Source organism: Phacochoerus africanus, chromosome 1 (genome assembly GCF_016906955.1).
Source record: "Phacochoerus africanus isolate WHEZ1 chromosome 1, ROS_Pafr_v1, whole genome shotgun sequence".
NCBI classification, from domain to species: Eukaryota; Metazoa; Chordata; class Mammalia; order Artiodactyla; family Suidae; genus Phacochoerus; species Phacochoerus africanus.
Genome location: NC_062544.1, coordinates 219,951,790 through 219,976,486, shown reverse-complemented (window position 1 = coordinate 219,976,486; position 24,697 = coordinate 219,951,790). Strand labels below are relative to the sequence as shown.

Here is a 24,697-nt window from a genome sequence, read left to right as displayed (position 1 = left end):
TTCAATTCTAATGATTTTTTTTTTGTCTTTTTTAGGGCCACATCCACGGCATATGGATGTTCCCAGGCTAGGGGTCTAATTGGAGCTGTAGCTGCTGGCCTACACCGAGCCACAGCAACGCGGGATCCCAGCCATGTCTGCGACCTACACCACAGCTCATGGCAATGCCGGATACTTAACCCACTGACCGAGGCCAGGGATCGAACCTGCAACCTTGTGGTTCTTAGATTCTTTAACAACTGAGCCATGATGGGAACTCCCTAATGATTCTTAATGTTTTCTTTATCATATATTAAATTAAATCAAAAATCATGGTCTGCTTCTGAGATATCAATTCTATTTCATTCATCAGTAGCTAATCCTACACTAGTAGCATACTGATTTAATTATTATAGTACATGTTTTATTAAGCAGTGAACCTAGTTTTATTAAATAAGTAAAATTTATTTCTTACTACACTTTTAAAAAGTGTATATATTTCTTGTTAAACTTAGGAATCTTGAACTACCTTCTCCAGTACGCATAAAATGCATAGAGATTTTGATTTTAAAAATATATTAAACTGGCAAGTTAATTTGAGAATTAAGTATTTTAGCATTTTACTATCCATGCATATCTGTGATCTCTTTCTCTATTTGCTCAAATATTTTATATTGGTGTTTTTGTCTCATTTTTCTTGTTATGATGCATCCTGTTCCCCTATCATAGAGTTTTGTGGTTAGTTTTTGCTACTGTGAATAAGCATATTTATCCTGCATCCAGATCCTTTAGTGAAATTGATTAGTAGATTTTAAATTTTATTTCTTTTTGAAAAATATAATTGTATATATTTAAGGTGTACACCACAGTGTTTTGATATATGTGTACATTGGGAAATGATTATTACAATCAAATGAATTAGTAATTTCCCATAGGAACTATTCTGAGTGTGTGTATATGGTAAGAACACTTGAGATTTACTTCCTTAGAAAATTTCAAAGATCATATATTTTCATTAATTATAGTCACCATGCTGTACCTTTCTGCCCAACCATCCTCTGGTAACTACTGTTCTACTCTCCGTTTCTATGGGTTCAACTTCTGCTTTTCAGATTTCACATATAAGTGAGATCATGTAATATTTGTCTTTTGTGTTTGGCTTATTTCGCTTAGCATAATGTCCCCAAGGTTCATCATTTTGTCACATATGGCAGAATTTCCTTCTTTTTAAAGGGCAAATATTATTTCACTGTGTGCGTGTGTGTGTGCACGTGCACAGTATGCGTGTGTGTGTACACAGTATTTTCTTTATCCATTCATCCATCAACAAACACTTAGGTTGTTTCCATATCTTGGCTACTCTGCATGATGCTGCAGTGAATATAGGAGCACATATAACTCTGAGATAGTGTTTTTATTTTCTTTGGATTTATACCCAGAAGTGAGGATGCTGAATCATATGGTGGTTCTATTTTTAATTTCTTGAGGAAGCTCTGTACTGTTTCACATAGCAGTTGCACCAATATTCAATCCCACCATTTTTTTTGAGAATAAATTTTACTTATTTTTCATCAATACATTAATTTTCATTATTTTCATCACAAAATTTAGTGTGCTATTTTTAATATATACATATATACATATATACACACATACATATAGATTATTACAGTACATTGAGTACATATCCCTGTGCTAATGGTAGGTCCCCATTAGGTAACTCCCCTTTTTTATGGTAGTGTGCATATGCCAGCCCCATCCTCCCAATTTATACCCACCCAGTTTCCCCTTTGGTAACCCTAAGTTTGACCTCAGAATCTTTGAGTCTGTTTCTGTGTGACAAACAAGTTATTCTATCATTTTTTTTTATGCTGAGACAAATAGGAAATTTATTCTATACTTTATCCCATTTTGTATGACTTTCATCTTTACTATTTAGTATTATCTATTACATTCAATTTTTCTTTAAATATTAGCATTATATTAAAATTGTGTATATTGTGCAACTAAAATTTATATAGAAGAAAGCCTTATATACCATTAAATATTTTTTATAGCATAATAAAAAGAATAAATTAACTGCTAAGAAAAACAAAAATTATACACCCTCTGAAAATAAGTAAAATATAAAATGCATAAGTTGGTTAAAAAACAGTGTAACTATATAAATATGTCCTCACAATTTGTTACATCTTATTGATTCTTCAATATAGGCATTACACCATTCTAGATGATGTGATAAGCAAGACATTATAGACCTTACATTGTACCATGGAGAGAAATGGCTAATAATAATACAGTTGTAGAGCTGTATTATTTAATTGTACAGTTGCATTATTTAATTATAATTATCATAAATTCTTTGATGGAGAGGAAATCAGAATCAGATCTAAGGAGACTTCAGCATTCCAAGAATGATGTCAAATGACCCCCTTCATGGTGGATTATGTGCTTATTTACTGTGAGATATATTTCTTCTTCGGAGATTCCTTGTTTGTGTATCAATTGCAGATTTTTGGATTGCAGTTATTCTGAAGTTTTGATATAAGAGTCTATATGTATATGAGATTGTTTTAAGCTGTTGTTCTCTTAATTGCAAGTTCGTCCCCAGTGTCCTGCATTTGTACCCACCTCTTCTCATGATTCCTGATTTTGGTGGTATAATTGTGCATGGATGATTTTGTATCTTTACTGTATATATACCTTTACTGGTGAGCCTTGCCATTTGTGGAATTTTTGTTTCCTGTTGCTGTCTTTTCTTTTCTGCCTAGAGAAGTTCCTTTAGTATTTGTCGTAAGGCTGGTTTAGTGTTGCTGAATTAATTCTCTCAGCTTTTGCTTATCTGTGAAGGTTTTGGTTTCTCCTTCAAATCCGGATGAGAGCCTCGCTGGGTAGATTAATCTTGGTTGGAGGTTTTTTCCTTTCATCACGTTAAGTACATCATGCCACTCCCTTCTGGCCTGCAGAGTTTCTGCTGAAAAATCTGCTGATAACCTTATTGGGGTTCCCTTGCATGTTAGTTGCTTCTTTTCCCTAGCTGCTTTCAAGATTTTCTTTTGTCTTTAATTTTGGTCAGTTGGATTAATATGTGCCTTGGTGTATTCCTCCTTGGGTTTATTTTATATGGTACTCGTTGTGCTTCTGGATTTGAGTGAGTGAGTGGTTCCTTTCCCATGTTAGGGAAGTTTTCGGCTATTATCTCTTGGAATATTTTTTCTGTCCCCTTCTCTCTCTCTTCTCCTTCTGGCACCCCTATAACATGGATGTTGTTGGGTTTTACGTTGTCCCGGAGTTCTCTGAGACTCTCTTCATTTGTTTTCAGTCTTTTTTCTCTCTTCTGCTCTGCATCCGTAATTTCCACTAATCTGTCCTCCACCTTGCTTATTCGTTCTTCTGCCTCCTGTATTCTGCTGTTAGCTGCCTCTAGTGAATGTTTATTTCAGTGATTGTATTTTGCATGTCTTCTTGTTTAAGGTTTATATCTTGTATCTCTTTGCTCAGTGTTTCGTGTCAGTTATCCATCTTTGCCTCCAGTTTATTTCCAATGTCTTGCATCATCTTCAGCATCAACAGTCTACAGTCTTTTTCCTGGAGGCTGAGAATCTCCTCATCGCTTAGCTGATTTTCTGAGGTTTTTCCTTTCTCCCTCATCTGAGTTATAGTTCTCTGCCTTTTCATTTTTATAGGTTTTTGGTGTGGTGACCTTTTTCCAGATAATAGAGTTGTAGCCTGTCTTCCTCTGGTGTCTGCCCCCCTTGTGGCTGAAGTGGGTATGGGGGGCTTGGTGTAGGCTTCCTGGTGGGAGGGGCTGATGCCTGCCCACTGGTAGGTGGAGCTGATTCGAATCCCTCCTGGTGGGTGGGGCTTAGTCTCTGGATGGGATTAGAGGCAGCTGTGTGCCTGAGGGGTCTTTAGGTAGCCTGTTTACTGAGGGATGGGGCTGTGATCCCACCTGGATTGTTGTTTGCCCTAGGGCTTCTCAGCACTGACTGACGGGTGGGGCCAGATTTTTCCCAAAATGGCCACTTCCAGGGAAAGGCGGCTGCTGAATATTCCTGAGAGTTCTGCCTTCAATGTCCTTCCCTCACAACAATCCAGATTCACCCCTGCTTTCCCAGGATGTACTCCAAGAACTGCAGTCAGGTTTGACCCAGATTCCTATGGAGACCTTGCTCTGCTCTGGGATCCAGTGCACATGAAAGTCCGTGTGCACCTTTTAAGAATGGGGTCTCCATTTCCCCCAGTCCTGTGGAGCTCCTGCACACAAGCCCCACTGGCCTTCAAAGCCAGATGCTGCAGGGGCTCTTTCTCCCAGTGCTGGATCCCTGCACATGATGCTTTGATGTGGGGCTCAGAACTCTGACACTTGTAGGTGAGTCTCTGTGAACCAGTTAGTTTTCAGTCTGTGGAGCTTCCCACCTGGGAGGTATGGGGTTGTTTATATCGTGAAATCACCCTTCCTACCTCTTTATGTGGCTTCCTCTTTTTCTTCTGGAGTATGGTATCTTTTTTAAGGTTTCCAGTCCATTTGGGTGGAGATTGCTCAGCCTTTAGTTGTGAGTTTTGTTGTTTTTAGGAGAGAAGTCATTCTCCAGTCCTTCTATTCTGCCATCTTAATCCCCCTCAATCTCACCATTTTTATGTCTTCTTCAGAAAATAGTCTGCTAAGGAGTTCCCGTCGTGGCGCAGTGGTTAATGAATCTGACTAGGATCCCTGAGGTTGCTGGTTTGATCCCTGGCCTCGGTCAGTGGGTTAAGGATCCGGCATTGCCGTGAGCTGTGGTGTAGTTCGCAGATGCAGCTCGGATCCTGCGTTGCTGTGGCTGTGGCATAGGATGGCAGCTGCAGATCCGATTAGACTCCTAGCCTGGGAACCTCCATATGCCGTGGATGTGGCCCTAAAAATGACAAAAAAAAAAAAAAAAGAAAATAGTCTGTTCAGGTCATTTGCCCATTTTTAGCCAGGTCATTTTTTTTGTTTGTTTTTTTGCTTTTGATTTAAATGAGTTCCTTATATATTAATCCTTATCAAATAGACGGTTTGCAAATATTTTCTCCCATTTCATAGATTGTCTTTTCATTTTGTTGATGGTTTTCTTTATAGTGCAGAGGCTTTTAGTGTGATGTGGCCTCACTTGTTTATTTTTACTTTTGTTGTCTATGCTTTTGGCATCAATTCCAAAAAAATGTTGCTAAGACTGATGTCAAGGAGCTTTACCTGTATGCTTTCTTCTAGGAATTTTATGGTTTCAGGTCTTATGTTTAAGCCTTTATACTATTTTGAATTGATTTTTGTATATTGTATAAGATAAGGGTCTGATTTCTTTCTTTTGCATGTGACTCTCCAGTTTTCCTAGCACCATTTATTGAAGATACTATTCTTTCCCTATTGAATGTTCTTGGCACTTATGTTGAAAATTGGTTGTATATACATGTGTTTGTTTTTGGATTGGTCTGTGTGTCTGTATTTATGCCTGTACCATATTGTTCTGATGACTACAGCTTTGTAATATAACTTGAAGTCAGGAAGATGCCTCCAGTTTTGTTCTTCTTGCTCAAGATTGCTTTGGTTATTTGGGGTGATTTCTGGCTCCATATGAATTTTAAGCGTAGGTTACTTATTTATTTATTTATTTTGAAAATGCAGTTGGAATTTTCATGGGTAATTGACTTGAATATGTAGATCATTTTGTTCAGAATTGATATTTTAACAATATTAATTATTTCAATCCATGAACACAGGCTATCTTTCCATTTACTTGTGTTCTTTTTGTCTTCTTTATCTGACCAATGTTTTAAGACAAGTATATGTTATAACCATTGATGAACATAGAAGCAAACTAAATTCAACAGTTATTTCAAAAGAATTATATATCATGGTCAAGTCAGATTTATCCGTGGGATACAAGGAGGTTCAACATTGACAAAGCAGTAAATGTAATGCACCACATTAACAAAAGGAAGAATAAAAAATCATATGATAATATCAATAGATGCAGAAAAAGCACTTGACAACAATCAGTATACTCTCATGATAAAAGCTCTCAACAAATTAGGTATAGAGGAATGTATCTTACCATAATAAAAACCATATATCACAAGCTAACATCATATTCAGTGGTGAAAAGCTGAGAGCTTTTCCTCTAAGGTTAGAATGAGATAAGGGTGTCCACTCACCATTTCTAGTCAACATGATGCTAGAAGTCCTAGCCAGAGTAAATAGGCCAGAAACAGGCATTCACATAGGAAAGAAGGAAATAAAATTGTCTCTGTTGGAGATGACATGATCTTATATATGGAAAACCCTGAAGACTAATAAAAATCCTGTTAAACCTCATAAATAAATTCAGTAGAGTTGCAAGATTAAAAAAATCAACATATAAAATTAGTTACATTTCTTTTCTTTTTTCTTTCTTTTTTTTTTTTTTTGGTCTTTTGTGTTTTCAGGGCGGCACCTGTGGCATATGGAGGTTCCCAGGCTAGTGGTTGAATTGGAGCTACCACTGCCAGCCTATACCACAGACACAGTAATGCCAGATTTGAGCCGCATCTGCAACGTACACCACGGCTCACAGCAATACCAAATCCTTAACCCACTGAGCGAGGCCAGGGATTGAACCTGCAACCTCCTGGTTCCTAGTCAGATATGTTTCCACTGCGCCATGATGGGAACTCCCCAAATTAGTTACATTTCTATATGCTAACAATGAACAATATGAACAAGACATTAAGAAAACTATCCTGTTGATAATAACAAGAAAAAGAAAATACTTAGGAATGAGTTTAACCAAGGAAGTGAAAAATCTGTACATCAGAGAGTTTCTTAAGGTTTCTTCTTATATAGCTTTTTGCTGCTACTACCCAAGGGATCAGGGATTGTAAATCTTTAAGTATTACCTTTGGGACTAATTTTTTCAACATGAAAAATACCGCATTCATAGCTTCTATTTCAGTAGTCAAGGTTGGTATTCAGCTCTAGTCTTCTCTTTCTTAACTTTTTCCCTACTATTATCTTGACCCCCCCCACTTTACGAGTAAAAATACTGCTACTCATTATGATAGTACTGTTGTGAAAAGGTATTTCATCAATGTGTTATTTTTAAAAATGTGTCTCCCAGGTGTTGCCTTTCCTAGGTATTAATTTTTGGGGTTTTGTTGCTGTGATGTCAAAAAATGTGTTGATTTTCTGAGAATTGAATTTTGGGCAACAGATTAAATTAATGGAAATTATGGGGGTATATAGAGCCAAAAAATACTTAGTACATTGCTTCTGAAATTCTGCTTTGGTGAGTAGAACTCTTAGAATAAATAGCTTGCATTTGCCTCCTTAAGCATCCACCTGCTTGTCAATTTTCACCTGACGGACTGACTCTGCTGGCCGCAGTTGAGGCCTATTACCAGCAGCAACTTGAGGTGGAGGCCTGACAGAGTGCAGGGTTTCATGTTTCCTTGTAATAATCTCTTCCAGATTTTCTTTCCTCTTTGAGCATGGATCTTGTTCTCCCATTCCTAATCATAAATTTCTGAGTTTCTGTATCCATTTTTACTGTACCCTGAACCATTGTACTTTTATTATCATCCATGCTCTATTTTTTCTGCCCTGTTTTTTTTTTTTTTTCAAAATGAACTATTTTTACATATTCTGGAAAAATTAATAAACTGACACTAGATTTTTACAGGTACCTTGAGGTATAAAGCCATAAGAACTATAAAGGTTTACATGATTCAGTTTCCTCTTTACATAACATGACAGAATTTATTCTAGAAGGCCCTGAGAAGTAGGAGGTAAAAAAAGCATTTTTCCAGTTTGTAATGCTCTTTTCCTATACCCTATGACTCAAAGATCAGAAATGACAATTGCTTCTCCTTTTTGATACAGTCATACTTTTTTCCTGATTGATGCATGAAGCGTAACGATCACTTGATCTTCATTATATAGCTTACTGAAGTTAGGAGCAGAAATGTTTGGTTATTATTTGGTTATTGGCTGATACTGATTCTACCCCAAGTTGAAGCTCTGATGTTTCTTATAATCCCTTTGAAATCCACCTTGTTCTGGTTTTAAACTGATATCATGTAAATCAGAAGGTGACATTCTTTCATCCTGAGACAAGATTAAAGTACTAAAAAGCTACATGGATCTCATTTCCAAAGCTATCAATCAAACTGTTTACCCACTAGCTTGGTGATGTTAGACAAGTTGATTAACCTTACTAAGCCCATTTATTCCTCTGTAATGACACCTCCTATCTCATAGGGCTACAGAAATAAATTCAAAATTAAATGAGATCATCCATGTAAAGTGTTTTTCACTTCACCCTGTACATAATAAACAAATGATGGTGACATTGGCTGGGGGGCAATGACTGAATGCATTTAGTCTTCATTGTTTATTTCTACTGTAGCAAGAGGAAATTTGTCATTTTTAAGTCCTTTGCAACTGAGTAAATAGGCTGAGAAAAGAAAGACATCAGCTCTGCATTAGTCCTTTGGTAGGAAACAAATGCTGTTTCTGCAAGTAGATTGTAAACTTAGATCTTTTTTTGTTTGTAATGGAGGCTTAAAATATTTACCCTTCCTATTATTGGAATTGACGAAGATGCCATATGAGGAAAAGAGGTGGTTCTCAAATACTTAAAGATTATACTAATAGCAATAACAATAGTACCAGCTATCTCAGTGGACTGTTTGAAATCCAAGTGTGTCGCTCACAAGGGAATCAAATTAAATAAACAGCAAATTATTTGTATAGTCTAACCATAACTAAATCAGGGAATATAACACTAAATTAAGCCTATTGTTCATTTCTTTTAAGGAATACATTCTTAGTGAGAAATAGAGAACTATCTTGTTTGTCTATCATTTGTCTTTTAAGTCTGCTATGGTTTCTAGTGTATTTGTATGAGGAATATGGAATTGGAAAGTGCTTTGAAATAATTTAGTTTATCTCCTTATTTTATAGATGAAGAAACTGATATCTTAAGTAATGTGTCCATATTAGATAGTTAATAAAGGAGCCAGGACCTGGATTAGGTCTCCTGACTCCTAGCCCAATATCTAGGCTTCTTCCACATCATCCTATCTATAATTTTGCTTCATAAGATTTTTATTTTTTCTTCTTTAAAAAGTGATTTTTGGAGTTTCCGTCATGGTTCAGTGATAAGAAACCCTACTAGTGTCTATGAGGATGCAGGTTGAATCCCCGGCCTTGCTTAGTGGGTTAAAGATCTGGCGTTCCTGTGGCTGTGGTGTAGGCCAACAGTTACAGCTCCAGTTCGACCCCTAGCCTGGGAACTTCCATGTGCTGTGGATGCACCCCCCCACCCCTCCCCAAAAAAGTGATTTTTGTTTTACACCTAGGCCAAATTATTTTTCTATGACTACTAATTTTCTTTTTTATTATTTATCAATGAGAAAAGATTAAGTTCTCAGAATTTTGTTTGAAACATAGACACATAATATAGATTCAATAAAAGATATATATATTTCTTTCAAGCATTATACAGAATTAAGCTGAAATGTTAAATAAGTTGGAAATAGAGACTAGTGTAACCAGAAAGAAAAGGGTTTCAGATAAATAGGAGGGTTTGAGTGGAAGTGCTAGAATAGTAAGATGGAATGGAAGTGATGATAGGAAAGATACTGTGAGTAAATAGAATGTCAATTTTGGGTTCTTAAAAGAGGTCTGGAAGTGTTTGATGAGGATGTGTTAATTTGAGGCCGATGATATTAATTGTGATGGTCAGTTGAAAGAGGGAAGAATGATGTAGTCAGGGTGTGTGATAGATTGAAGCAAGGATATTGAAGACATAAGTCTGTTAATAGGGCTCAGAGTACAGAGAAAATATACAAGTGAGACGGTAAAAATCACCTAAGAAGATAAAAATGAGTCTTGTGGAAGGAAAAACAAACAAATAGTGGAAGTACTTTAGAGAGGACAATCTGGTCACATTAAAAACTGTTCTACACTCTAGTTGTGTCCTTTTTGAATGGTAAAGATGATAGAATTGGATGCCTTTTGGGTATACCCATAGTTACTTCATGTCATTAGAGTGTGTGTATTCATATTATTTATGTCAGTATGTATTTATATGTATATCTCTATACTTTTCAGTAGTAAGAATTAAGCCTGTCCATCTATTATTTGGTGTGTTTTTTGAAGGTATATTTTAGCATACCTATATGATATTATGAGAGAAGTTTATATTGTATGAGAAATAATGAGATGGTATGAGAGAAGATAAAATTCATTTAATTTGAACTTGATTCCCTAATATTTTGAAAGAACACCTTTCTATTAAGTACTATAAGCTTATATTTACATAGACTGCTTGTTTATAAAGACATTTACATGAATTATCTTAATTATAAGTCTTGAATTCTTTTGGTGAGGTTAACAGTGTGAATATAGAATCAGAGTTACTCACTATATGTGTTAAACTGTTGTAATAAAAGTTAGTAGTTTTTTGAATGCCTATAAGGTTCTTAAGCCTTGAGATAGCATAATCTTTACCTCAAGTGGTTTGCAATATAATATCATAGGAAGAAATACAATTAGGTAGTAAAGAATAGTGTACTTTTATGTTAGATCTAGTGATCATTGATATCTATAACATATCCCCATATGAATAACTGTATATATATTTAAATATATTATGTAAGGGTGGGTGGTTGTTCTGTTCCAACACCTTAGCATTATGTAATTGCATGTGGTTACAGTAATTCACAAAGGTCCTCAGAGGGTAAATGGTGAGGATGATAATCACTCAACTTTTAAATGAAATCTCAAATGTGCTTTCATTAGTGTGGAAAGTTAAGACAATAGCTCCAAATAGAGAAATGTATTGGTTTACACTTATTCTAGATAAATATTTTGTTTCCATTGTGGTGCAGCAGAAACTAATCCAACTAGTATCCATGAAGATGCAAGTTCAATCCCTTGCTTTGCATTGAGCTCAGTGGGTCAGGTTGCAGATATGGTTTGAATCCCGCATTGCTGTTGGCTGTGGTGTGGGCTGGCAGCCGTAGCTCTGATTTGATCTCTAGCCTGGGAACTTCATATGCTGCAAGTGTGGCCCTGAAAAGCAAAAAAAAAAAAAAAAAAAAAAGAAAAAAGATTTTATTTCAATACTTAAAAATATTTGGTTGTGGTGATTCATCTTTCTTAGAAATATAAGAGAATAGTAGTTTTCAAAGGAACTACTGAATGCATGCACCAATCATACTGATGTTCTTTAAAAAAATTTAAAAAAATCTAATCATTGCATTAATCTAAGTGCAGAGGACAAATTAAAGGTATGGTCCCTACTCACAAAGGAGTTTAGAACTTATTTGGGGAGACCAAAGGGCAATAATCATTCTTCATTAGTTTTGAATAAGTGCAAGACTGTGGTGTTGGTTTAGAATTTTAGTGAATATTTTGTGTAGGAGTGAGACCTTGTATTGGGCTTTGAGAGATGTCAGTAAATATTTTATTTTTGAAAAATACTAATAATTAGGACATTTGTCTATCACTATGTATAAATAAAAATTCCAGTTTTTCCTATGTATAAATACATTTTTCTAGAAAAAAACTAGTTTTTTTTGTAGATACTTTGGAAAGAGATGTTTTTAGCAGCTTAAATGACAGAACAATAATGAAAAAGTTTTTGAAGTGTATAAACAAATAATTGCTTCTTGAATACCAAATTCTGATGGAATTTGTTGTCATAGCTGCAACAGAAATTAATTACATCAGATCTGCATTTCTAATGGGATTCTAACAGTTGTAACTTCTTTAGTATTAAATAACACTGATATGTAAGAATATAATGTTATTATTAATCACTATGTTCCACTCTAGTGAAAAATATTTTGTCTCCCTAACCATTTTTTTTTTAATTTTTAATTTTTTATTTATAGGTCCGCACTTGTGACATATGGAAGTTCCCAGGCTAGGAGTTGAACTGGAGCTATAGCTGCCAGCCTACACCACAGCCACAGCAACACCAGATCCAAGATGCATCTGCAACCTATGCTGCCGCTTGCAGCAATGCCAGATCCTTAACCCATTGAACAAGGCCCGGGATCAAACCTGTGTCCTCATGGATTCTAGATAGGATCTTAACTCGCTGAGCCACAGTGGAAACTCCTCCCTAACCATTTTATATGTTAGAAAATATATTATTCAGTGCTACTGAATAAAACATCTGTTTTTAAACTTTAACAAATTTGACAGACCTCAACTTAACAACTAAAAATAAAAATGGGGAGTTCCCGTCCTGGCACAGTGGTTAACGAATCCGACTAGGAACCACGAGGTTGCGGGTTCGGTCCCTGCCCTTGCTCAGTGGGTTAACGATCTGGCGTTGCCGTGAGCTGTGGTGTAGGTTGCAGACGCGGCTCGGATCCCGCGTTGCTGTGGCTCTGGCATAAGCCGGTGGCTACAGCTCCGATTCAACCCTTAGCCTGGGAACCTCCATAATGCCGCGGGAGCGGCCCAAGAAATAGCAACAGCAACAACAACAACAACAACAACAACAACAACAACAAATAAAAATGGGAATTTTCCCCAATTTTAATGGTAACTGGTTATTTCTAGTAGAAGGAAAATTGCTGATTTTGTTTTTTTACCTTGTATCTGGACAACTTACCATATATTTTTCTTTCTAAAAAATTTTAGTAGTTTGTTTTTTAATTTCCTATATTTATATATTTATTATTTCAATTTCTTACTAAATTAGCTTGAATTTATAAAAAAAGCTGCAATATAATGAGAATAATTAATACGTGTGTCTTCCTGATGTTAATGGGAATGACTATACATTTCTGTTGTTTAGTATTGTATTTATTTTTGCTATTGTTAATATTTATCATCTATAAGTAATTTTCCTCTAGCCCTATTTTACATAAAATAATTACTTAGATTGACTGCTGAATTTTATCAAATGACTTTCCAGAGCCTATTGATATAATTAATCATGAGGCTTTCTCTTGTTTTGTTGATTTAATGATTGTCAATACCTATCCTAATATTGAGCTGTCTTTGTATTAATTTAAATGAGAGTAGGCACTCAAGGTCTGTCTAAACCCAGCAGAGAAATACATTAAAATTTTATCTTCTCTTCCATGCTTATGAAGGAAAAAGTACTAATGATGATCTCTTTTGGCTTTATTTTAAAAAAGTATTTATATTTTTCTGAAAATGCAATGTCAATTTAAATATTATTGTCGGAGAAATAATGTTATTAATTAAAGCAACCAATCAGAATTACAGACTCCTTAGAAATTAAAAATTGCATTCACAAGAGGTAGCAGCAGTTGCAAGGCTGAGGACTATAAACCTTTAAGTTAAGGAAAGGAAAAGAGTGCAGTATGTTGGTAACAAATGAAATACGAGGTGTATGTACATAAATTTCTGGAATAAATGTTATTTGGTCATGGTTTATCATTATTAGTATATATTACTTGATTTGATTAACTAGTATCTTATTTAGTATTTTGTGCCTATAATCATAAATATTTACTTTATAATGGTTAAAAAAATCTGAAATTATATATACTGTTAATAAACAATTAATAAAAAATCAATGATAAGAATAGAAAAGAATTTTTTTGAGCCAAATTAAGGACCAGCCCAGAAACCTGCTTCCCAGATTATTCTAAAAAACTTATTTTATTTATTTATTTTTATTATTTTATTTTAAAAATAACTTTCCCAATACAATTTTTTTTCCTCCTGTACTGCATGGTGACCCAGTTACACATGCATGTACACATTCTATTTTCTCACATTATCAGGCTCCATCATAAGTGACTAGACATGGTTCCCAGTGCTACACAGCAGGATCTCATTGCTAATCCATTCCAAAGGCAACAGTTTGCATCTGTTAACCCCAAACTCCCAATCCACCCTACTCCCTCCCCCTCCCCCTTGGCAACCACAAGTCTGTTCTACAAGTCCATGATTTTCTTTTCTGTGGAAAAGTTCATTTGTGCCATATATTAGATTCCCGATATAAGTGCTATCATATGGTATTTGTCTTTCTCTTTCTGACTTAACTTCACTCAGGATGAGAGCCTCTAGTTCCATCCATGTGGCTGCAGATGGCATTATTTCATTCTTTTTGATGGCCGAGTAGAATTCCATTGTGTATATATACCACATCTTCCTAATCCAATCATCTGTCACTGGACATTTGGGTTGTTTTCATGTCTTGGCTACTGTGAATAGTGCTGCAATGAACATGCGGGTGCATGTGTTTTTTTTTTTAGGAAAGTTCTGTCCATATATATGCTGAAGAGTGGGATTGGTGGGTCATATGGTAGTTCTCTGTATGGTTTTCTAGGGTACCTCCATACTGTTCTCCATAGTGGTTGTACCAGCTCACATTCGCACCAACAGTGCAGGAGGGTTCCCTTTTCTCCACACCCCCTCTAGCGCTTGCTATTTGTGGACTTATTAATGATGGCCATTCTGACTGATGTGAGGTGGTATCTCATGGTAGTTTCGACTTGCATTTCTCTAATAATCAGGGATGTTGAGCATTTTTTCATGTGCTTGTTGGCCATCTGTACATCTTCCTTGGGGAAATGTCTATTCAGGTCTTTTGCCCATTTTTCAATTGGGTTGTTGGCTTTTTTGCTGTTGAGTCTTTTTAGGGCTGCATCTGTGGTATATGGAAGTTCCCAGGCTAGAGGTTGAATTGGAGCTATAGTTGCTGGCCTGTGCCACAGCCACAGCAACATGGCATCAGAACTGCATCTGTGACCTTCCCACAGGTCATAGCAACACTGGATCCTTAACCCACTGAGTGAGGACAGTGATCAAACCTGTGTCCTCATGGATACTAGTTGGATTCATTACTGCTGAGCCACGATGGAAACTCCTGATAATTTTTTTTGAAACTTTAGCACTGTAAAAATGTTATTTTTGGACACATTAGATAAGTGCCAAAATAGATTGCAAAAGGATTGAAAAGTAGTTCCTTCTAGAAAGTAGGAAATGGGAGAGGGAAGGGTGCAGATTATTTCTAATTTTTGTAATATATCCTATAGAATTATGCACATGATTGAGTTTGATAAAAATAAGACTAAAATGAAAAATGTGCCAACTTAAAAAAATGCAGAACTTCAGAGTTGTGAGTTAAGTTTTATTTGGGGCAAAATGACTACTTAAGCCTGGGAAGCAGTATCTCAAGTCACCTTGAAAAAACTCCTCCAAGGAGGTGAGGGGGAAGCAGGAATATAAAGGAGTTTTTCAGCAAAGGTACTAGGAACAAAAGATTACTGTTAATAAAAGAAAACCAGAAATCTCAAGTTAAGGAATTTGCTGCTTTTCTATGTTTGGGAAGATGCAAGAGTCTAGGCTCACTGAAATCACTCCTTTGATATGTACTCTTAGCTATCTGGGGACTGTATCATGTGTTTGGGGCTCACCACCTGGAGTGACTGCTGTCTGATGGCAGCTAGATGGTAGATATTCTTTGTTTCCTTCCTGAGTTCCCTCAAGGCTCACTGCATCAAAGGTGGCTGCAATTGGTGATGACTGTGACATCATCCTTTGTTTACTGATATGACAAGCAATGTTTTATTTCTCTAAAGAAAAGAAGCATATAAAATTTCAAAATACTGATGTTAACATTACATTTCTATTATATCTACTTCCAGATATCTTATAAAGTGGGAATATATTTGGGCTTTATTCTTCTTTAATTTTAACATCAACTGTCTTTTAGATCTTTGTATATGATGATTTTCTCATTCTTACAAGAGATATAAAAGTCTTGCTGAGAAACTGGTAACAGTACCTCAATTGCCAATGGCATTTCCATGAGCAGGTATTTTGCCATCCTTGTGCATATAGAGCAGTCTTAACCTTTCTATCACAGTGTGATGGGGTTTCATAGGAACTTGTTATTTTTGTTACCATTATGCCACTCCACTGTGTCATATGCTTATCATAGTCCTCTTAGTCTTTTCCTTCCTTCAAGGGATCACATTTATTCTCATGATCAATCTGGGAAGTATTGTCACTTTAACAGTCTTAAATATTTTAATACGTGGATATGGGAAGGCTTTCCTTTTATTTAGGTCTTTAGTTTCAACATTGTTTTGTTGTTTTTAGCATATAAGTTTTGGATCCTTGCACTTCTTTTGTTCATTTTGTTCTTGAGTATTTTATTCCTTTTGTTGCTATTGTAAATGAAATTGTTCTCTTAATTTCATTTTTGGATTGTGCATTGCTAGTGTATAGAAACTTATATTTTTACATTAATTTTACAATCTTGCTCTTCATTAGTAATAATAATTTTTCAGTGTATTTCATAGGCTTATTATATACATAAGATCATGTCATCTGCAAATAGTTTGAGTTCTTTTTTAAAAATCTGGATGTCTTTTTTTTCATGTCTAATTTCCCCTGAATAGGACATGGAAGTGACAAGAGCAGACATCCTTGTTTCATTTTTGATTTTAGAGGGAAAGCATTCATTCTTTCACTAATAATATGATGTCAGCTGTAGGTTTTTTTGTACGTGCCATTTATCAGATTAAGTTCTCTAGTTTCATCTATTGATTGCTTTTTAACATGAATGGGTATTGGATTTTCTGAAATATTTTTTCTGCATCTGTTGAGGTGACCATGTGATTTTTTTGTCCTATGCTCTAGTGATATAGTCTATTACATTAAATAATTTTTTTTATGTTAAACCAACCTTGTTTTCTGGGGATAAATTCCACCAAGTAATAGTGTGTATCCTGTTACAAGTTGCTATAGTCAGTTTGCTAGTATTTTATTGGAGATTTTTTACACCTATATAATAAGAGTTAGTGGTCTTTAGTTTTTTTCTTGTGATATCTGTTTCTAGTATCAGAGTAGTACTGGCCATGGAATGTGTTGGGAAGTGTTCCCATCTCTTGTATTTTTTTTTTCTTTGAGAGGAACTATATTCTGATTATTGTTATCCACATTGCTCTGCATGAAGATTATGAATGTCTTCCTCTTGACAATTTTCTTTGTAAGTCAAAATAATGAAGACAGTTGAGAATCAAAAGGGAAAAACCTTAGTTAAGAATCATGACTAGAACATGGGTTTCTGAGTAAGTATTTTTACTAACTTAGTTGAGAATTCTTTGGAGATTACAGAACAGTAGTTTATTGGTTAAGGACACTGTGGTACATTTATGTTATAACACACTCACACCTTCAATAGGCTGAGGTACATCTACACATTTTTTTTTTGCGTGTGGAAATATTTCTATGATATATTGTTAAGTGAGAAAAACAGGTTACAGATCTGGTTATATATTAGTTAATATGTATATGCATAAATTGATATATACTTTAAACGAAAATGAGGAGTTTATCCCATGAATTCTTTACTGTGTTTTCTCTGGGGAATGAGTTTTTACATAAGTTACATGGTGTAGTTTATCATTCTGTTCATCTTTGAATATTTATTAATGCAATATTTTATTATAAAAATATTTTCATTAAAAAATAGTTCTTGGAGAACTAAAGATCTGTCTGGATAATATATAAATCCCCTTTTCCTGACCTTCTATTTTTTAAATTTTCTTATAGCATATTTCATATTGAAATAAATTCCTATTACTGCATATTCCTTTATTAAATGTTAGTCTTATCACCTTTGTGATACTGAGTTCTTTATATTTTCTTTTCTGTTTCCCATTGTGTTATTATGAAAGCTTTCACACATGCGGAGGAGTTGAAACAATTGTACATGAACACTTATATATGTATGCATTTGTTACACACACACACACACACACACTCAGCACCTAGATTGACAAATAGCATTTTGCTGTATGTACATTATCATATATCTATCCACCCATCTATCTATAGCACTTTTTTGGATGCATTTTGAAATAAGTTTCAGTTGATAGTACACTTCACCTTTTAAAATTTCAGTATTGGATGTCATTAACTAGACTTCAATATTCATTTATAATACTTTTTTCTTAACCTTTCTTGAGGTACAACTTACAGAGAAATCACAAATTTTATTTTACCATTTGATGAGTTTTGACTAATGTATATAGATATGTAATTCAAACCTCTATCAAAATATAGAATTACCCTCATTCAATAAAGTTCCTTCATTTCCCTTCCAGTCAGTTCATCTTAAATAAGCAAACCACTGTTCTCATTTTTTCTCACCATGTTTGTTTTCCTTGTTTACAATTTAATATAAATGTAATCATGCTATCTGTACTATTGCTTTTTTTTTTTTTTTGTCTTTTTGCTATTTCTTGGGCCGCTCCTGCGGCATATGGAGGTTCCCAGGCTAGGGGTTGAATCGGAGCTGCAGCCACCGGCCTATGCCAGAGCCACAGCAATGCTGGATCCAAGCCGCGTCTGCAACCTACACCACAGTTCACGGCAACGCCGGATCGTTAACCCACTGAGCAAGGGCAGGGACCGAACCCGCAACCTCATGGTTCCTAGTCAGATTCGTTAACCATGCGCCACGATGGGAACTCCTATTGCTTCTTTTACTTAGCGTAATGTTTTTGAGAATCATCCATGCTTCTGTCATTAGTTTTTATCCCTTAATTGTTGAGTGTTATTATAGTATATGAACAAACCACAGTTTTTCTTTTTGACAATCTCATTTGGCCCCTGGACTGTTTCTAGGTTGTTATATATAAAGCTGTTATAGGCATACTTGCATAAATTATTATGTGGACGTATGCTCTTCATTTTCTTGGGTACATGCATAGGAATGGAATTTCTAGGTCATGGGATAGGTGAGTATTTAGTTTTTAAAGAACTATAAGACATTTTCCCAAAGTGGATATGTCATTTTACATTCCTACCAACAACATTTGGTGGTAGTGTTGTTTTGTTTTGTTTTTTGCACCTTTGACATGTGGAAGTTCATGGACCAGGGATCAAACGCATATCACAACAGCAACAATGAGAAACAGCAGTAAAAAAGCCTAATCCTTAACTCAGTGAGTCATGAGGGTACTTCCACTTTTAAAAAAAATAATTAAATAATTATTTTAGTCATTCTGATGGATGGTGGTAGCTTGCAATTTCCCTGATTACTGTTTTTTACTATCTGCTCTCTTTCAGACAGTTCGGCATGGTTTTCCTTATCAGCCTACAGCATTAGCCTTTGATCCAGTTCAGAAAATCTTGGCTATTGGGACAAGAACAGGTGCTATAAGAATGTATCCTTAATTTTTGGTTTATTATTTGCTATATTAATACCAATTACATTTCTTTAAGTATTCAGGTAAGTGAAATATTTGTGACCAAATAAAATTCATTGTTTCTTTAGAAATGAACAACCCACATCATCAAATATATTGGCATATTTTTAATGTCTGTGAGGTAAGTATTAATGTCTCTTTAAAAATCCTTGATACTGGTAATTTGTATCCCCTCCTTTTCCCTGATTAGTCTGGCTAGAAGCTTATAAACTATACTAATTTTTCACAAGAACCAACTTTTGGTTTCATTGATTTTCTGTATTGTTTTCCTTTATTTTATTTCACTGATTCCTGGTTTGATCTTTCGTTTGTTTCATTTTACTTCATTTTATTTTTTAACTGTTATTTCCCCAATACAATTTGTTTTCCTCCTGTACTGCATGGTGACCCAGTTACACATGCATGTACACATTCTATTTTCTCACATTATCAGGCTCCATCATAAGTGACTAGACATGGTTCCCAGTGCTACACAGCAGGATCTCATTGCTAATCCATTCCAAAGGCAACAGTTTGCATCTGTTAACCCCAAACTCCCAATCCACCCTACTCCCTCCCCCTCCCCCTTGGCAACCACAAGTCTGTTCTACAAGTCCATGATTTTCTTTTCTGTGGAAAAGTTCATTTGTGCCATATATTAGATTCCCGATATAAGTGCTATCATATGGTATTTGTCTTTCTCTTTCTGACTTAACTTCACTCAGGATGAGAGCCTCTAGTTCCATCCATGTGGCTGCAGATGGCATTATTTCATTCTTTTTGATGGCCGAGTAGAATTCCATTGTGTATATATACCACATCTTCCTAATCCAATCATCTGTCACTGGACATTTGGGTTGTTTTCATGTCTTGGCTACTGTGAATAGTGCTGCAATGAACATGCGGGTGCATGTGTTTTTTTTTTTAGGAAAGTTCTGTCCATATATATGCTGAAGAGTGGGATTGGTGGGTCATATGGTAGTTCTCTGTATGGTTTTCTAGGGTACCTCCATACTGTTCTCCATAGTGGTTGTACCAGCTCACATTCGCACCAACAGTGCAGGAGGGTTCCCTTTTCTCCACACCCCCTCTAGCGCTTGCTATTTGTGGACTTATTAATGATGGCCATTCTGACTGATGTGAGGTGGTATCTCATGGTAGTTTCGACTTGCATTTCTCTAATAATCAGGGATGTTGAGCATTTTTTCATGTGCTTGTTGGCCATCTGTACATCTTCCTTGGGGAAATGTCTATTCAGGTCTTTTGCCCATTTTTCAATTGGGTTGTTGGCTTTTTTGCTGTTGAGTTGTGTAAGTTGCTTGTATATTCTAGAGATTAAGCCCTTGTCCTTTGCATCATTTGATCCGACTTTCTCCCATTCTGTAGTCTGTCTTTTTGTTTTCTTTTTGGTTTCCTTTGCTGTGCAAAAGCTTGTCAGTTTGATTAGGTCCCATTGGTTTGTTTTTGCTTTTATATCTGTTGCTTTGGGAGACTGACCTGAGAAAACATTTGTAAGGTGATGTCAGAGAGTGTTTTGCCTATGTCCTCTTCCAGGAGTTTGATGGTGTCTTGTCTTATATTTAAGTCTTTAAGCCACTTTGAGTTTATTTTTGTGCGTGGTGTGAGGGTGTGTTCTAGTTTCATTGATTTGCATGCAGTTGTCCAGGTTTCCCAGCAATACTTGCTGAGAAGGCGGTCTTTTTTCCCATTTTATGTTCCTGCCTCCTTTGCCAAAGATTACTTGAGTGTAGGTGTCTGTGTTTATTTTTTGGTTCTCTATTGTGTTCCATTGGTCTGTCTGTCTGTTTTGGTACCAGTTTCACACTGTCTTGATGACTGTGGCTTTGTAATATTGCCTGAGGTCTCAGAGAGTTAGGCCTCCTGCTTGGTTTTTGCTCCTCAGGATTGCTTTGGCAATTCTGGGTCTTTTGTGGCTCCATATGTATTTTTGGATTGTTTGTTCTAGTTCTGTGAAAAATGTCATGGGTAATCTGATAGGGATTGCACTGAATCTGTAGACTGCTTTGGGTAGTGTGGCCATTTTTACAACATTTAATTTTTCCAACCCGGGAGCGTGGCATATCTTTCCATTTCTTTACGCCTTCTTTAATTTCCTCAATTAATGTTTTATAGTTCTATACCCTTGGCTTATAAGTCCTTTACCACCTTGGTCAGGTGTATTGCCAGGTATTTGATTTTGGGGGGTGAAATTTTAAATGGTACTGTGTTTTTGTATTCCTTTTCTAATATTTCATTGTTAGGATACTGAAATGCGACTGATTTCTGAATGTTAATCTTACATCCTGCTACTTTGTTGCATTTGTTGATCAGTTCATGTAGATTTTGGGTTGAGTCCTTAAACTTTTCTATATATAGTATTGTGTCATCTGCATGCAGTGACAGTTTTACCTCTTCTCTTCCTATCTGGATGCCTTTTGTTTCTTTTGTTTGTCCAATTGCTGTGGCTAGGACTTCCAGTACTGTGTTGAATAACAGTTGTGAGAGTGGGCATCCCTGTCTTGTTCCAGATTTCAGTGGGGAAGCGTTCAGCTTTTCTCCACTGAGTATTATGTTTGCTCTGGGTTTGTCGTAAATGGCTTTAATTATGTTAAGGAATGTTCCCTGTCTACCCACTTTGGTAAGAGTTTTGATCATGAATGGATGTTGGACTTTGTCAGATGCTTTCTCTGCCTCTATTGAGATGATCATGTGGTTTTTGACTTTTCTTTTGTTAATGTGGTGTATGATGTTGGTTGATGTGCATTATGTTGAACCTTCTTTGTGAACCTGGGTGAATCCCACCTGGTCGTGTTGTACAATCTTTTTGATATGTTGTTGGATTTGGTTGGCTAAAATTTTGTTGAGAATTTGAGCATCTATATTCATCAAAGATATTGGCTGATAGTTTTCTTTTTTGCTTGTATCTTTGTCTGGTTTTGGAAATAGGGTGATGGCATCATAGAATGTCTTTGGGAGTGTTCTTTCTTCTTCAACCTTTTGAAAGAGTTTAAGAAGGATGGGTCTGAGTTCCTCTTTGTATGTTTGGTAGAATTCAACTGTGAAGCCATCTAGTCCTAGACTTTTATTAGTAGGGAGTGTTTTTTGTGACATACTCAATTTCATTTCTAATGATTGGTCTGTTCAGTTGATTTACTCTTCTTGATTCAGTTTTGGCAGGCTGTAAGTCTCTAGAAAGTTGTCCATTTCTTCTAGCTTGTCAAATTTGTTGGTATGTAATTGTTTATAGCACTCTCATATGGTTTTTTGTATTTCTGTAATATCCATTGTGATTTTTCCTTTTTCATTTCTTATTTTGTTTATTTGGGTTTTTTCTCTCCTCTTCTTGGTGAGTCTAGCCAGAGGTTTGCCAATTTTGTTTACCGTTTCGAAGAACCAGCTCTTGGTTTGATTGATTTCTTCTGTTGTTTTTTTAATCTCTATTTTATTGATTTCCTCTTTGATCTTTATGATTTCCTTCTTTCTGCTGACTTGAGGTTTGGTTTGTTCCTTTTTTTTTTTTCTTTTTGCCATTTCTTGGGCCACTCCAGTGGCATATGGAGATTCCCAGGCTAGGGGTCGAATTGGAGCCACAGCCACTGGCCTATGCCAGAGCCACAGCAATGCAGGATCTGAGCCGCGTCTGCAACCTACACCACAGCTCATGGCAACGCCAGATCCTTAACCCACTGAGCAAGGCCAGGGATCAAACCTGCAACCTCATGGTTCTTAGTTAGATTCGTCAACCACTGCGCCACGATGGGAACTCCTCTTTGTTCTTTTTCTAATTCATTTAGGTGTTGGGTTAAGTTGTTGATTTGAGATTTTTCTTCTTTTTTGAGGAAGGGCTGTATTGCTATGAATTTCCCTCTGGGCACTGCTTTTGCCACATCCCATAGATTTTATGTGGTTGTGTCTTCATTATCATTTGTCTTGAGTTTTTTTTTTTGTTTTTTTTTTTTACAAAATTCGTATAATTTTTATTATGGATGCATGAAATATTTCCACTGGTAGGAAAGGGCATATTCTATGTAGTTACCCTCCATCGTTGGACATCGAGGTTGTTTCCTCATTGCTGTTGTTAGAAACAATAGGATCACAATTTTTAACCTACCTCCTCATGCACCCTTCTGTTATTTTCTTGGGATGCGTTCTAAAACCTGAGATCACTCAGTTGAAAGGACCAGGAAGCCGGCATCAGCTTATCTTGAGGTATTTTTTAATTGCCTTCTTGATTTCCTCATTGACCCATTGGTTTTTCAGTAGCATGTTGTTTAGTCTTCATGTACTCAGTTGTAGCTCCTTTCTTTTTGTGTGGTTGATTTCTAGTTTCATGCTATTGTGGTCAGAGAAGATACTTGAAATAATTTCTATACCCTTGAATTTGATGAGGTTAGGTTCAAGCCCCAGTATGTGATCAACCCTTGAGAATATTCCATGTGCACTTAAGAAGAATGTGTATTCTGATATTTTTGGATGTAATGTCCTGAGAATGCCAATGCAATCTAACTTTTCCTTTGTGTCCTTTAGTATGTCTGTTGCCTTATTGATTTTCTGTCTAGAGGATCTGTCCATTGATGCGAGTGGGGTGTTAAAGTCTCCCACTCTGATTGTATTCCCATCAGTTTCTCCTTTTATGTCTGTTAGTATTTGCTGTAGGTACCTGGGTGCTCTTATGTTAGGGGCATATGTATTGATGATTGTAATATCCTCTTCTTGAATGGATCCCTTGACCATTAAATAGTGTCCTTCTTTGTCTTTCTTTATGGCCTTTGTTTTTAAGTCTATTTTGTCTGGTGTGAGTATTGCAACTCCTGCTTTCCTGTCTTGTCCATTGGCGTGAAATATCTTTTCTTATCCCCTGACTTTCAATCTCTATGTGTCCTTTGCCCTAATGTGAGTCTCTTGTAGACAGCAGATTGAAGTTTTTTTCTTTTTTATCCAGTCTGCCACTTTGTGTCTTTTGATTGGAGCATTCAGTCCATTGACATTTAAGGTGATTATTGATAGATATATATTTATTGCCCTTTTAAGCTTTGTTTTCCAGTTGACTCTATGTTTCTCTTTTCTTCTTTTCTTTTTTTGGTTGATGGTTTCCCTTTCTTTTATGCATGAGTACTTTTCTTTAAGTTTTTTGAATGTAATGTTTGGTTTTGATTTGTCCTTGTCCTGTTTTTTAAGCACATGAAGCCCTTCCTATATCTGCTTGCTTTTGCCTGATAGTCATATAGGTTCAAACACATCATTAAATAAAAAACAGAATCTATATTTTCTTACTTTCCTTCCCCACATTGTATGATTTTGATGTCTTTTTTTTTTTAACATCTTCATGTTTAGATATTATGCTATCTAGTTTAAGTGATTGCTTCCCAATTGTGGTTTCCTCCATCCTACTTCTTCTTACTTCTTTTTTTTTTTTAATTTAAAGAAGGCTTTTCAGTATTTCTTTCAGAGTGTGTTTAGTATTGCTGTACTCTTTTAGCTTTTGTTTGTTGGAGAAATTCTTTATTTCCCCTTC

At 35.8% G+C, this 24,697-nt stretch overlaps 1 protein-coding gene across 1 annotated transcript in view; it reads left to right on the top strand.

Moving 5' to 3' along the window:
* STXBP5L (syntaxin binding protein 5L) overlaps nucleotides 1-24,697 on the top strand; it is a 325,555-nt gene that overhangs the window by 33,768 nt on the left and 267,090 nt on the right. Inside the window, 1 exon segment of the mRNA XM_047752829.1 lies at nucleotides 19,064-19,161. Coding sequence (XP_047608785.1) covers nucleotides 19,064-19,161 — 98 coding nt within the window.